Source organism: Aquarana catesbeiana, linkage group LG06 (assembly GCF_042186555.1).
Source record: "Aquarana catesbeiana isolate 2022-GZ linkage group LG06, ASM4218655v1, whole genome shotgun sequence".
Taxonomy (NCBI): Eukaryota; Metazoa; Chordata; class Amphibia; order Anura; family Ranidae; genus Aquarana; species Aquarana catesbeiana.
The window spans coordinates 411,506,803-411,521,020 of NC_133329.1; the positions used below are offsets into that span (position 1 = coordinate 411,506,803).

The 14,218-nt window shown below is 44.1% G+C and overlaps 1 protein-coding gene across 1 annotated transcript in view; it reads left to right on the top strand.

The window, feature by feature from the left end:
- Nucleotides 1–14,218, top strand: part of KALRN (kalirin RhoGEF kinase) — a 231,188-nt gene that overhangs the window by 132,861 nt on the left and 84,109 nt on the right. Inside the window, 6 exon segments of the mRNA XM_073634491.1 lie at nt 730–998; nt 1,824–1,931; nt 9,798–9,890; nt 11,235–11,371; nt 13,234–13,300; nt 13,914–14,017. Coding sequence (XP_073490592.1) covers nt 730–998; nt 1,824–1,931; nt 9,798–9,890; nt 11,235–11,371; nt 13,234–13,300; nt 13,914–14,017 — 778 coding nt within the window.

The window sequence follows — 14,218 nt, forward strand, 5'->3', positions numbered from 1 at the left end:
GACATTAGAGTGTAAGCTCCTCTGGTGCAGAGACTGATGTGACTGTGGGGGAGGGGACATTAGAGTGTAAGCTCCTCTGTACAGAGACTGATGTGACTGTGGGGGAGGGGACATTAGAGTGTAAGCTCTTCTGGTACAGAGACTGATGTGACTGCCTCAGTGTTCTCTGTACAGCACTGCGGTATATGTCAGAGCTATATAAATGTATAATAGACTATGGTGGGGATTGTGTTTCTACTTTGTACTTGTAGTTCCCTAGCCTCTGATTGGTTGGGAGTTATGCTGTAGCTGTCTGTGTAGTCTGAGCTCCATTGATCCTGTCTCGTCTCGCTGTGCTCAGTATTGATCAGCGATGTGATTTGCTGATTTCTGCCCATTAGGGTTTAATGACAAGCGTCAGTGGAAAGCATTGATTGGCAGCCTGTGTGTCCCCTGGCACGGTCCAATGAGGGCCCCGGGCTTAGCTCTGCTACCAGCAGCTTATCAGGGCCTTTTGTTTGCATGGAGAGGGGAATTGGGTCACCTCCTCAATGTCATAAGAACAATGACATTTCCGCCTGGACTGATGATTGGCCTCAAAACCCAAACTGTACGAAACACGTTTCCTGAACTGGCCAACCAGGCGAGTGCCTGAGACGAGGAACCGCCCATTTCTGTGTCGTGTCATTGAAAATATAGAAGCTGCACGCAGAGCGCCGCATGTGACCTTCTTATCTTTCTTTCTTCCAGATGCTTTTTCCATCACGGGAGAAAACGGAGGCAAGACCGACTCGGTGGCCAACCTGCAGCCGCAGTCCTCCCTGAACTCCATCTCCAGCTCCCCGGGGCCCAAACGCTCCACCAACACCCTGAAGAAGTGGCTGACCAGCCCCGTCAGGCGGCTCAACAGCGGCAAGGCCGAGAGCAACATCAAGAAGCAGAAGAAGAGGGAGGGGCGCAACCTGGGCTCCCCGCGGGCCAACGACGACACCACCCCACAGGGCGACAGCGCCGACGAGGTGCGACCGCAATTCTTCTTTTTTTTTTTTTTTTTTTTTACATTTCAACTTGGAAAGAAAAAGCTTTTAAGACTGAACCCCAGAAAAAATAAGCTATATACATAAATGAAAAAAAAAAAAAAAATATATATATATATATATATATATATATATATATATATATACACAGGGCTGCCTTTAACACGGGGCAAAAGGGGCAGCTGGCTCGGGCCCAGTCATTGTTGTGGGGACCAAAGCAGCTGCCCCTTGAGCCCCCCCCCCCCCCCCGCCTGCAAATAGTTGATACGTAGATTCAGGAGGGCCCAATGTTTTCCCAGGGTCCAATAAATATTAAAGACGGCCCTGTGTATATGTGTGTGTGTGTGTGTATATATATATATATATATATATATATATATATAAAATGAATATGGGATGGCCATCCGGTCCTGTGATTTACACAGCACAGTCCCGTCTGGCAGGGCAGGAGACCTGATACAGTAAGGTAACACCTATAGATCATATCCCCCCCCCCCCCCCCCTGTGACTGAACAGTGAAAGGAGAAGCAGCAAAGATCATCTGATGAGCTCATCTCTCTGTCACTCTGCTGTCTCCTCCAATCAGTGGGCATATAGAGAGCACTGCAGTTTGCACCTCGTGCAGTTTTTTCCTTGCTCCTGCAGCACGCCTCATTGACTCCAGGTGCTGCTTCTCCCTCCCCCCAGTCTGAGCTGTGCTGTACAGGGACTGTGAGAGGCTGATTTCAAGTCGGTTTGGGTGGGGGGGGGGGATTGGCACAGAAATCTGCCCCCCGGATTCGTTGTCACCGTGTTTATTTTTTTCAGAAGGGCAAGAAAGGTTGGGACGAGGAGGCGGATGACGACTCTCACACTCCGCTACCGCCGCCCATGAAGATCTTCGACAACGAGCCGGTGCCGGTGCCCGACGACAAGGTACTGAGATTAGGTGATCCCCATTTCACTGCTGAATGAGCCATTCCGAATTACAATCTGATTGTACAATCTCTATTCCGCCTGCCGTTTGTATAATACATGGTGGGGATACACCGATACCAATTTTTTTTTTTATGAGTACCGATTAGACGTGTGCAATTCGTTTCGTTCCCAATTCGTTTTTAATGAATTTCCACGAATAAATGAAATCGGAAATATCTGAATTAACGAACACCCGTTTAATTATTTCGAATATTCGGAATTTCAAATATTCGGAAATAATTATTCATTATTATTATTATTATTATTAATTTGAAAATTCTGAAATGTGAAAATTTGAAAATTCGTAAATTCAGCAATTCGAAAATCCGAAACTAAGAATGAAAATCCAAAAATTCAAAAGAACGAGAATTCTAAAACTCAAAAATTTGAAAATCTGAATAAATAACTAATAATAACTAAACTATTATAGGAATTGGAATTTCCTTTCAAATTTGGCTGTTAGTGAACGTAACGATTCCAAACGCATGGAACGTAATTACTTTTTATTATTATTATTTATTATTAACTTGTTCCATTTCGTTTGTTTAGTTGTGACATTCGTTATTTCGGATAATTCGTAACTTCGGATAAATTCATTTTCCTTACGTTCACTAACAGCCAAATTTGAAAGGAATTTCCAATACCTATAATTTAATAGTTTAGTTATTATTAGTTAGTTATTATTTAGTTATTAGTTGTTACTTTGGATTTTCTTATTTTCGAATTTCCAGATTTTCAAATTCCGAATTTACGAAAAAACAAAAAATTAATGAAACGAAAACAAACAATTTTTTCGGCAGTTCTGATACTTTTTTTTTTTTTTTTTTTTTTTTAGTACTCGCCAATACCTGCCGCAACTGTTTTGTTTACAGCACATTAAAACGTTTTTTACAGATCATTATTATTTTCAAATGAAATACATTTTTTTTTTTTTTCAATTTTGTGCTTTGTTCAATGTGAAACGCGTAAATATATGTTAAAGGTGTAAAAAAAAAAACATTAACGAACAAAGCCAACAAAAAAAAGTTTTAAATATTCAGTGAGACTATAGAAAATAGAAGTGAGAAAAAAAAGAATCAGCAGGAAATAAATAATTAAATGGAGGAGAATAAGGAGTTTAACCCCTTCTGGACCACCCCACGCAGATATACTGCGGCAGGGCGGCCCTCCTGCGCCAAATCAGGTACCTGTACGTGATGTCATGCACTGGGTCTTGGGCACGCGCACGCCGTCTGCGACCCGGTCACGCTGTGATTGGACACAGCGGGTGCCAATCAGCGGGTCTGGCGGACCCGATACTCGCCGACACCCCGCGATAGTTCTCTGGAGAGGCAAAAATAACGGTCTGCCTATGTAAACCTCTGTGACAGGGGAAGATGGAGATCTTGTGTTTCTCGTCTAAGCAGGAACACAGATCTCTATCTTCCCCCAATACAAGTACCTCCCACACACAGTTAGAAAGCACTCCCAGGGAACACATTTAACCCTTTGATCACCCATGGTGTTAACCCCTTCCCTGCCAGTGTCATTAGTACAGTGACAGTGCATTTTTTTTATAGCACTGATCACTGTATTGGTGTCACTTAGCCCCAGTTCACATTGGGCCGATTTGTCCAAATCAGCAGCTATTGCTGGCAATGGCACTGTCCGAATCGGCGCGGTGCCGACTTTGCAGAACCGCACCGATTCCCGACTTCCGGGGCGATCTGAAAAGATATCTGTGCAGGGACCCGCACAGATGTCTGTCAAAGTCGGACTGCGTTGCCGGTATGAAATCATGCAAGTTCAGCTGAACTCGCACAATTTCTTACCCGCAGCATTGTGAACCTGGGCTTAGTGTTAGATTTGTCCACCGCAATGTCGCAGTCCCGCTAAAAATCGCTGATCGCCGCCATTACTAGTAAAAACGATAAATAAATAAATGTCATAAATCTATCCCATAGTTTGTAGACAGTATACCTTTTGCGTCAACCAATAAATATACGCTTATTGGGATTTTTTTTTTTACCAAAAATATGTAGCAGAATACATATTGGCCTAAATTTATGAATATATTCGATTTTTTAATATTTTCTTTATTGGGAATGTCTTAAAGCATAAGGTAAAAAAAAATATTAAATTTTTTTTCAAAATTGTCAGTATTTTTGTGTTTATATCGCAAAAAATAAAAACTGCAGAGGTGATCAAATGCCACCAAAAGAAAGCTCTACTTGTGGGAAAAAAAGAACATAAATTTTATTTGGGTACAGCATTGCAGGACCGCGCAGTTATCAGTTAAAGTAACGCAGTGCCGTATCGCAAAAAATGGCCTGGTCATTAAGGGGGGTAAGCCTTCTGGGGCTGAAGAGGTTAATTAAGGTTGATTAGTGTAAATAAGGAGTTAATAAGGGGTTAAACAGAGAAACATTTAGTAAGAAACAAAAACATTTTTTTTTTTTTTTTTACTTTACAAGGTTGCTTAAAACTGACTTCATCTGCAGATAGAAGTTCATCCCTTTGATCTGTAGATGAATGAACAGAAAGATACAAAAAGAAACAATGTATTTTTTTAATCTTCCTGTTTTAGCAGCTGAGTGATGTTGATAAACATTGCCCGGCGTTTTTTTTTGACAACTCCAATTGCCAGGACTTTACACTTCAGCTGTCGACGGGGGGAACCCCACTGACAGCTGAATTAGTCATCGGTTGTTAATGACGCAGCGGCCCCACTCCTTAACAATCCAATAATTGCTGGCTTTTTTTTTTTTACATTCCAGCTGTCACTGTAGGAATCCAGCTGAATGAACTGAGCCTGAAAATATCGGTTTCAGGTATCGGAGCATTTGCACGAGTACTGATACCTGTGTAAAAATGCTTACCGGTATCGGTGCAACCCGAATACAGAGAGTTGTTGGCAGATTATACAATCAGATTGCACATCATTGCAAGGTGTATGAGCAGCATAATGCTCTTTCCCCATCACTCTACTGCTGACACCGTCTGCCACAGAACAGATCAAAAAATAACAAAGGATTCCCCCCTCTAGAAACATTGCCCCCCCCTGTCCTGAAGGATACAGGTTTTCATGCCATCAATCACTGTATTGATATTTTTCTCCGTTTTCCCTGCATATTGGTCGGTAGGAAGTCCCAGCAGATCAATATTTATAATTTTAATAGAAACTGATCGCTGATTTTAGGGGTTACCGCTCTCATTTACTGCTAATAAACTAGTGCTGCTGGTTTGTAAATTACTTTTCTTTAGGGACGGTAGTGGGCAGGTTCAAGACTGCAGGTAACAAGTTGTACCCTAGTGTGCTTCTTCTCTGATCTTCGCACATTAAAATACGCATACACGGCACGAGCCAAAATCAGTCGATCCCCCCCCCCCCAACCACGCTAAACGTGGATGGAGGAATCTCCAGTGCTTTGGCTGCCTAAATACAATGGCACTGCCAAACAGTAAATTAATCTAATAGGATTTTTTTTATTTTTATTATTGTTTTGCTCATTTGTTTATTAAATACATGTATTATTATTTATTATATTTTTATTTTATTTTTTATTTTTATTTTTTTAAATTTATTTTTGTTTATTATATTTATGATTTTATTTATTACGGTATTTATTGTTTGTTAAATAAATATTGTAGTACGGTGGCTTTGGCACCTTTAGTACTCTTGAAGAACCAGTTTTTAAAGGCTTGGAGATTCCCTTTAAGGGCCGGTTCACGTGACAATTTCTGCGTTCTGCAGATGCGTTTCTGCGTGTGCGTTTATGATGCGTTTTTGATGCATTCCGGTGTGTTTAAAATGGTTTTTTTTGGCGTCTCTTTCGGTGCATTTTCCCCTCTATTGTCCTTCATCTCAATTCATGACGTGTATTTCTGGTACGTTTTCAATGTGAAAAATGGCAGCGCGTTCTACTTTTGTTGACTGCTCCGGAACGCACTGAACGGCCTTTGGTGTGAACGAGCCTTCAGGCCGGAGACCCTTCTGGTTGGGAGGATGTGATTGGCCTCTTCTGGAATGTTCTGCCCTGATGACGGTGCAGACACCGGCGGGGTTACCGGAGGTGTTTATAAATGCTGAGCCCATGGAAACCAAATCTGCTGGTTCTTCATCTTCCTGACTCACCGGCTGTGTGCGGCTCAGCCCTGGATAGATAAGAATTATCGGAAGGCTCCTCCCCCTGTAATCAGAGGGCAGCAAAATAAATAATATAAAATGAATATTCCGCTCCCCAAAACCAAATAAAAATATTATTATTATTATACAGGATTGATAAAGTACCAGCAGTGTGCACAGCGCTTTACAATATACAGGGAACCTTCTAAACGATCAATAACATCTAAAGAGTACAATGAGAGTTCATCCAGATTAATAATATCATTGTCCGTGTCCTTCAATATGATCCGTGTCCTTCAATATGATCCGTGTCCTTCAATATGATCCGTGTCCTTCAATATGATCCGTGTCCTTCAATATGATCCGTGTCCTTCAATATGATCCGTGTCCATCAATATGATCCGTGTCCTTCAATATGATCCGTGTCCTTCAATATGATCCGTGTCCTTCAATATGATCCGTGTCCTTCAATATGATCCGTGTCCTTCAATATGATCCGTGTCCTTCAATATGACCCGTGTCCTTCAATATGATCCGTGTCCTATAATATGATCCGTGTCCTTCAATATGACCCGTGTCCTTCAATATGATCCGTGTCCATCCATAAATATAACAATGTAATCATTCCGAGGACACCGTCCCTTCATCATGTCCGTTATACCGACGTATCGTTATGTTTATAAATGGAATCCATTCATGGGTTGGTAAATTTATAGTTGAAAACTGTTTATGGATTTTTCTTTTTATGAATAGACTGTATTTATGAATGGACCGTGTTTATGGATTATGTTCCTGTTTATGGATTATGTTTCTGGTTCAATGCTGTTTATGAATGGACCAGGTTCACAGATTATTCGATTTATAAATGGACTGTGTTTATGGATTATGGTACTGGTTGAATACAGTTCATGAATGGACCCCGTTAATGTATTATCATGTTTATGAATGGACCCTGTTTATGGATAATTCTGTTTTATGGATGGTTCCTTGTTTTCGGGATGGACCCTGTTTATGGATTATTCTGTTTATGAATGGACCGTGTTTATGAATGGACCGTGTTTATGAATGGACCGTGTTTATGGATGGAACCTGTTTATGGATTATGTTTCTGGTTGAACACTGTTTATGAATGGACCCTCTTTATTGATTTTTCTGTTTATGAATGGACCCTGTTTATGGATTATTCTGTTTATGAATGGACCGTGTTTATGGATGGACCCTGTTTATGGATGGACCGTGTTTATTGATTATTTTACTGGTTGGATATAGTTCGTGAATTGACTCCATTACTATAGTATTATGTTTATGAATGGACTCTATTTATGGATTATTCTGTTCATGAATGGACCGTGTTTATGGATGGAACCTGTTTATGGATTATGTTTCTGGTTGAACACTGTTTATGAATGGACCCTGTTTATGGATTATTCTGTTTATGAATGGACCATGTTTATGAATGGACCCTGTTTATGCATGGACCCTGGTTATGGATGGACCCTGTTTATGAATGGACCCTGATTATTGATTATTCTGTTTATGAATGGATCGTGTTTATTGATTATTTTACTGGTTGAATACAGTTCATGAATTGACTCCATTACTATAGTATTATGTTTATGAATGGACTCTATTTATGGATTATTATGTTTATAGTTGGGCACAGATCATTTATATTATTGGACCCTGGCAGGCTGGCAATGATATTATTTATTTGAATTACTGTATTTTATGTATAGTATAGATTCAGGTTTTTGATATTTTAGCACCACAATAAAAGATGAACTCAGATGAGGTCAGTGAATGATCCCACCCACAGGTCAGCCCCGGAGTGACCCGAGAATATATAGGATTGTACTGTGTGTCTTTTATATACCTCCCGCTGCCCCATACCCTCCCCCGCCAATATACCTGCAACCTGAACTATGGAACCTGCAATTAAAAGGAATATCAGCAACATATAACACAAATCTAAACGATCGATCTTACTCTGCTTTCAATGCTTAATACTGCTCTATCATTGGCTCCTACACTCTGTAATATTGCAAGGGACACGCTGTCACATGACTTGCAAAACAATCTTTCAGCAAGATCTGCTTGTGCCTCTAATTGTGTGTTTGACGAATGCTGCGGAGCGTTGTGGATGTTGCTTGGAAGTGTCTGCGGAGCAGTATTCTGCAGAGCATGCTGGGAATTAATTAGCAGAGTCTGTGGGGCATTATATGGCATGCTGGCAGCTGTTCAGTGGCAGTTGGACACCGCAGTGGGTGGAAGTTTCTCAATGGCAGTTGGACAGCGCAGTGGGTGGGAGTTGCTCAATGGCAGTTGGACAGCGCAGTGGGTGGGAGTTGCTCAATGGCAGTTGGACAGCGCAGTGGGTAGGAGTTGCTCAATGGCAGTTGGACAGCGCAGTGGGTAGGAGTTGCTCAATGGCAGTTGGACAGCGCAGTGGGTAGGAGTTGCTCAATGGCAGTTGGACAGTGCAGTGGGTGGGAGTTGCTCAATGGCAGTTGGACAGCGCAGTGGGTGGGAGTTGCTCAATGGCAGTTGGACAGCTCAGTGGGTAGGAGTTGCTCAATGGCAGTTGGACAGTGCAGTGGGTGGGAATTGCTCAATGGCAGTTGGACAGCGCAGTGGAAGGCAGTTGCACAGTGAGGTACGAAAAATTGGGTAATTTGGCGCACTCTGGATGAGGCTATACAAAGATAAATATGGGAATGGGAACAGTAAATAGGACAAGTGTTCAAGTCCATGACATATAGTCCATGTAAGACTGTTAGGAATGCTTATCCCAAGAAGGCTGCCAGCTTACAGATAGAAGAAACTCTGGAACATAAAAAACAGGAACAAAGTAGCGCCTTCTAAGTATAGTAGTTGTGACATTTAATGAATTAAAATCATAACGGGAACACCCACAAACAAGCGATATAAAACAGCATAGATATTGGTGTCATCCACGCCGACACCCTGCCGTGTTCCTGTGCACCGCCGATCCTTGTCCCAGCTTTCCGGGAGTTCTGGGCTCCACCAGTGTAACCGGAGAAAGGACAGATACACGGACATTCCGGCCAGCGACACCAGGCAGTTCCCGGGACGGCGCAGATGACACCGATATCTATGCTGTTTTATATCGCTCGTTTGTGAGTGTTCACTTTATGATTTTAATTCATTACATGTCTCAACTGCTACACTTAGAAGGCACAGTGAGGTGGGTGGGAGATTTAAATGATGATAATTGGACAGCGCAATGGGTGGGAGTTGCTCAATGGCAGTTGGACAATGGAGTGGATGGCAGTTGCACAGTGAGGTGGGCGGGAGTTGTTGGATGGAAGTTGGATAGCGCAGTGGATGGCAGTTGCACAGTGAGGTGGGTGGGAGTTGCTCAATGGCAATTGGACATTGCAGTGGATGGCACTGGGACAGTGAGGTTGGTGGGGTTTATGCAATGGCAGTTGGACAGTGCGGTGGGTGAGACAATGCGCTGAGTTGCTTGGCTGCGAGTGAGAGCACGGCATTGTGATCATTTTATGGATAGATGGGTATGGTTGTATGGCAGCGGTGTGATGTCTTCTGATGGGTGAGGTGACCTTTTAGCCTCTAACTAATCTCTCTCACCCTTTCTTCCCCCATAATCCCTCTGTGTCTCCCGCCTGGCAACGTGCTGCTTCCTCCTCCCTGGCACCCGCTAACCTGCTTTCCCTCCACACATCTACGGCCTGCAGCCCTCCTTACTTGTGGCCCGTCAGAGCTCGGGCGAGGTCCCCAGTGCGGCCGAACTGGTCAGTGCAATTGAGAACCTGGTCCGGAACAAAATGGTAAGTGCCAGGATAGCCATGCCAATCACAGCTCTTCTTGGGCTCAATCCGGTTGCTCGGGGGCGGGTCTAATTCTGCTTTTCAGACCATGCAGTTGGCTTTGGGCATCACAGTCTGATCTTCCAAATTATTTTCCTTTTTTTAGATTTGTCCATGTTCTCTATGTGTCTTTTATTGTTTGTCTTGGTAAAGATTTAGTCTTGTAAATGTGTTTCCTGCTGGTGTAATTGGACCGGCATCAGAATAAATCACACAAATCAGTCCAGCTAAAACTCATATTTTATCTCTAAATGGAATCTTCTAGGCCAGGTCACATGATGGCTTCTTCAACCCCCATAGACTCCAGCAATGAGATCTCCCTGCAATAAGTTGCTCATTCTTTTTTATGTATGTTGATGGTGGGAACCCCTCATAATGGGCACAGCGGGTGTACAGATCCGGGAACTCAGCACAGGGATGGTGGGAACCCCTCATAATGGGCACAGCGGGTGTACAGACCCAGGAACTCAGCACAGGGATGGTGGGAACCCCTCATAATGGGCACAGCGGGTGTACAGATCCGGGAACTCAGCACAGGGATGGTGGGAACCCCTCATAATGGGCACAGCGGGTGTACAGACCCGGGAACTCAGCACAGGGATGGTGGGAACCCCTCATAATGGGCACAGCAGGTATACAGACCCGGGAACTCAGCACAGGGATGGTGTGAACCCCTCATAATGGGCACAGCGGGTGTACAGACCCGGGAACTCAGCACAGGGATGGTGGGAACCCCTCATAATGGGCACAGCGTGTGTACAGACCCGGGAACTCAGCACAGGGATGGTGGGAACCCCTCATAATGGGCACAGCATGTGTACAGACCCAGGAACTCAACGTGCAACTTGTAGGTTGGCGCTCCACATTGGCACATAGTTCCAGCAGATCTCGCTGCATTGGTCAGATTTCTGGGATTGCAGCAACACTCTGATTGGGGCTGAGATAACTTTATTTAGTTGTACGATTTCACACTCGAGCTCCACCATGTGACAGAGGAGCAGTGATGGTTGAATCTCCGAAGTGCGTGTCGTAATTTTTATCATCTTTTCCAGGACTGGGAGCGCAGAGCTCTGCAAGTTCTATAAATATAAATGTATTTTGTACTTTGTATTTACTGATTGGTTGTTTTAAGCTGGCTTCTGATTGGCTGGTTCTAGTGTCTGTCCTTTTCCTCCCAGTCCTTCGTTCCTGTGCTTGGTCGGTGTCCAGTGTTCTGGTGATATGTGATTATTTCTGTTCTGGAGGTTGGAGGGTTAATAATGGCTTCTCAGGGTCTCAATCTATATTTCTTCCATCTCTGCCCAGACTATAGACGGAGGCTCGTACTCGGGCTCTCAGGTAAACTCGGTAACAGACGGGTATTCTAATGAAGGGATGATGCCAATGCCTGTACCCAGGAACCACGAGGAGGAGCAGAAGGCGAAGGCTCTCCGAGGAAGAATGTGAGTTTAATTTTTGATTCTATTTTGTCTTTCTTATCGGACGCCCTGAACTACCCAACCCCCCCCAGGCCTCCCCCCTGCCCACGCCTGTGCTCTGCACATGGTGGGGGCGTCACGTTGGGGTTGGTCAGTTGGCATTGATGCTTCCAGGGAATTTGGAGTAGGTGCCACAGCAGCTTGTTTCTAGTTACGATGATTGTCGTCCGTCGGAACAAAAGACTTCTATGTAGGAGAAACCTAATAACCTCTGTAGACAATGGAGACGTTGTGTGCCGGCCGGGCCCCGGGGGCTTTGTTATACCAGCTGTGCAGAGAAACCGCTAATGCATAGCAATTCTGCCAGTATCCAAACCTTATGCTTCCAGAACCTCCAAACTTCCCACCATCTAGAACCATTAAGACCCTCCATCATCCAAAATACTGACTAATTGTTGATCTACTGTAGATCTACCCCCTCTGCCCCCACCCCACATGTCTGTTCTTTGATCTAGAACCTACAATACTCCCTACCATCCAACTAAATGTCCCAGTTCCTGATCTGGACCTCCCCACATACTTCTGATTCCTGATGTAGAACCCACAATTCATCCTCTCCACTACCATCAACATCATCCCCCTAAATTGCCCAGTTTCTGATATAGTGACCACCCCCATCTACACACTTCATGATTGTTGATCTAGAATCGTAAGTCCCTCCACTACCTCTATATGCTGCGTAATTTCTTGTCTACAACTAATAAACTCTTCCACCATGCAACATACCCCTCCATACCAGGTCTTTTGACCTTTCTACAATTCCCATTCCAGGTCTAGGACCTCCCTTTTATTACCATATGTAATGCCCTGCCTGAGGTCTAGTGCTCACAGTCCCATTGCGTGTCTGGGACTGCCATGCCATTCCCATAGGTGCACACAGCCCTCTTCTGGCTCTAGCACCTCCCTTCCTTTCCCTGCTGGAAGTACTCATTCCACCACCACTCATTCCAGCCCTGCCGGCACTGGGGAGCTACAGATCATTGAGGGAACCATGAATGCCAACATGTACTGTGACATACTGAAGTAGAGCATGATCCCTTCCCTTCAGAGACTGGACCTCAGGGCAGTATTCCAACATGATAACCACCCCAAACACACCTCCAAGACCACCACTGCCTTGCTAAACAAGCTGAGGGTAAAGGTGATGGACTGGCCAAGCATGTCTCCAGACCTAAGACCCTATTCATCATCTGTGGGACATCCTCAAACGGAAGGTGGAGGAGCACAAGGTCTCTAACATCCACCAGCTCTGTGATGTCATCATGGAGGAGGGGAAGAGGACTCCAGTGGTAACCTGTGAAGCTCTGGTGAACTCCATGCCCAAGAGGGTTAAGGCAGTGCTGGAAAATAATGGTGGCCCCACAAAATATTGACACTTTGGGCCCAATTTGGAGATTTTCACTTAGGGGTGTACTGACTTTTGTTGCCAGCGGTTTAGACATTAATGGCTGTGTGTTGAGTTATTTTGAGGGGACAGCAAATTTACACTGTTATACAAGCTGTACACTCACTACTTTACGTTGTAGACAAGTGTCATTTCTTCAGTGTTGTCACATGAAAAGATAGAAGAAAAGATTTACACAAATGTGACTGAGGGGTGTACTTACTTTTGTGAGATACTGTACTTCCCTGTCCCAGGTCTAGAACCCCCCAATCCTTTCCCATCCCTGATCTAGGATTGGATGGTTGCCAAGTACTGGGGGATACGATGTAGATGGGGTTCACCTTTCATCAGGAAATCTGTTTCCCTTTAATCTTGGCCTGGCAGACCGTTCATTGGTTCTCCCTCTATGTATGAATTATAATTCTGATGTCATTTCTTGCAGGTTTGTCCTAAACGAGTTGGTTCAGACGGAGAAGGATTATGTGAAAGATCTGGGGGTGGTGGTAGAGGTAAGTGACCATCCTCTGTGTTCTCTGATCTGCTGCTGAGACTGGCAGTGCCACTGACTTGGAGGAACTGTCATGGCAGAAATATGAAGGGTGCCAATGGGGACCTCCTGGAAACGCTGGCAGGTTCTGAAGGAAGCCAATACAACTCTTCTATGACAGGTTTGCTTTAAAGAGACCCTGCCATCGTCAGACCCTTCATTTCAATAACAATTTTCCCATGATATGTGTTTTAACATATGCCTTGTGCTTTACCTGTAAAATCCTCCCTTGTGTAGAAATCCAAAAGCCCTGAGACTTCTGTCGGGTGCCGCCATCTTGGATGTGATGTCAGCAGCCCTCCCTCTCCCAGTCTGAGCAAGGAGGGAGGGGGCTGTACTAGGGAATTGACCCTTCCTGGGGTAGTCAAATTTCCTAGGTACATTGCAAGTCGATAAACATTGTTGTGTATGTAAGAGAAGACATTGCAAATAAATATTTCAGTTTTTACAGATTGGGCAGTTACCAACTTTACCGCCTAATGAACCTTAACGGGGACATTAGACGTGTTTTCTAATAAATGTTGATTAAAAAACAACCGTCATGTTAATCCTCATTCTCCTCCTCCCCCATACAGGGCTTTATCCCACGGATAGAGGAGAAAGGGACCCCAGATGACATGAACGGGAAAGAGAAGATCGTGTTCGGCAACATTCATCAGATCTACGACTGGCATAAAGAGTAAGCTTTATTACACACATTGTCTTAGCGTGGTGATGGAATATGTACCTTGTACTAGTTTGTGTCTCTGCCCCTCCCACAATGATGAGATTCCTGTAGTAGTTTGTGTCTCTGCCCCTCCCACAATGGTGAGATCTCCAGCAGTAGTTTGTGTCTCTGCCCCTCCCACAATGGTGAGATTTCCCCGCAGTAGTTTGTGTC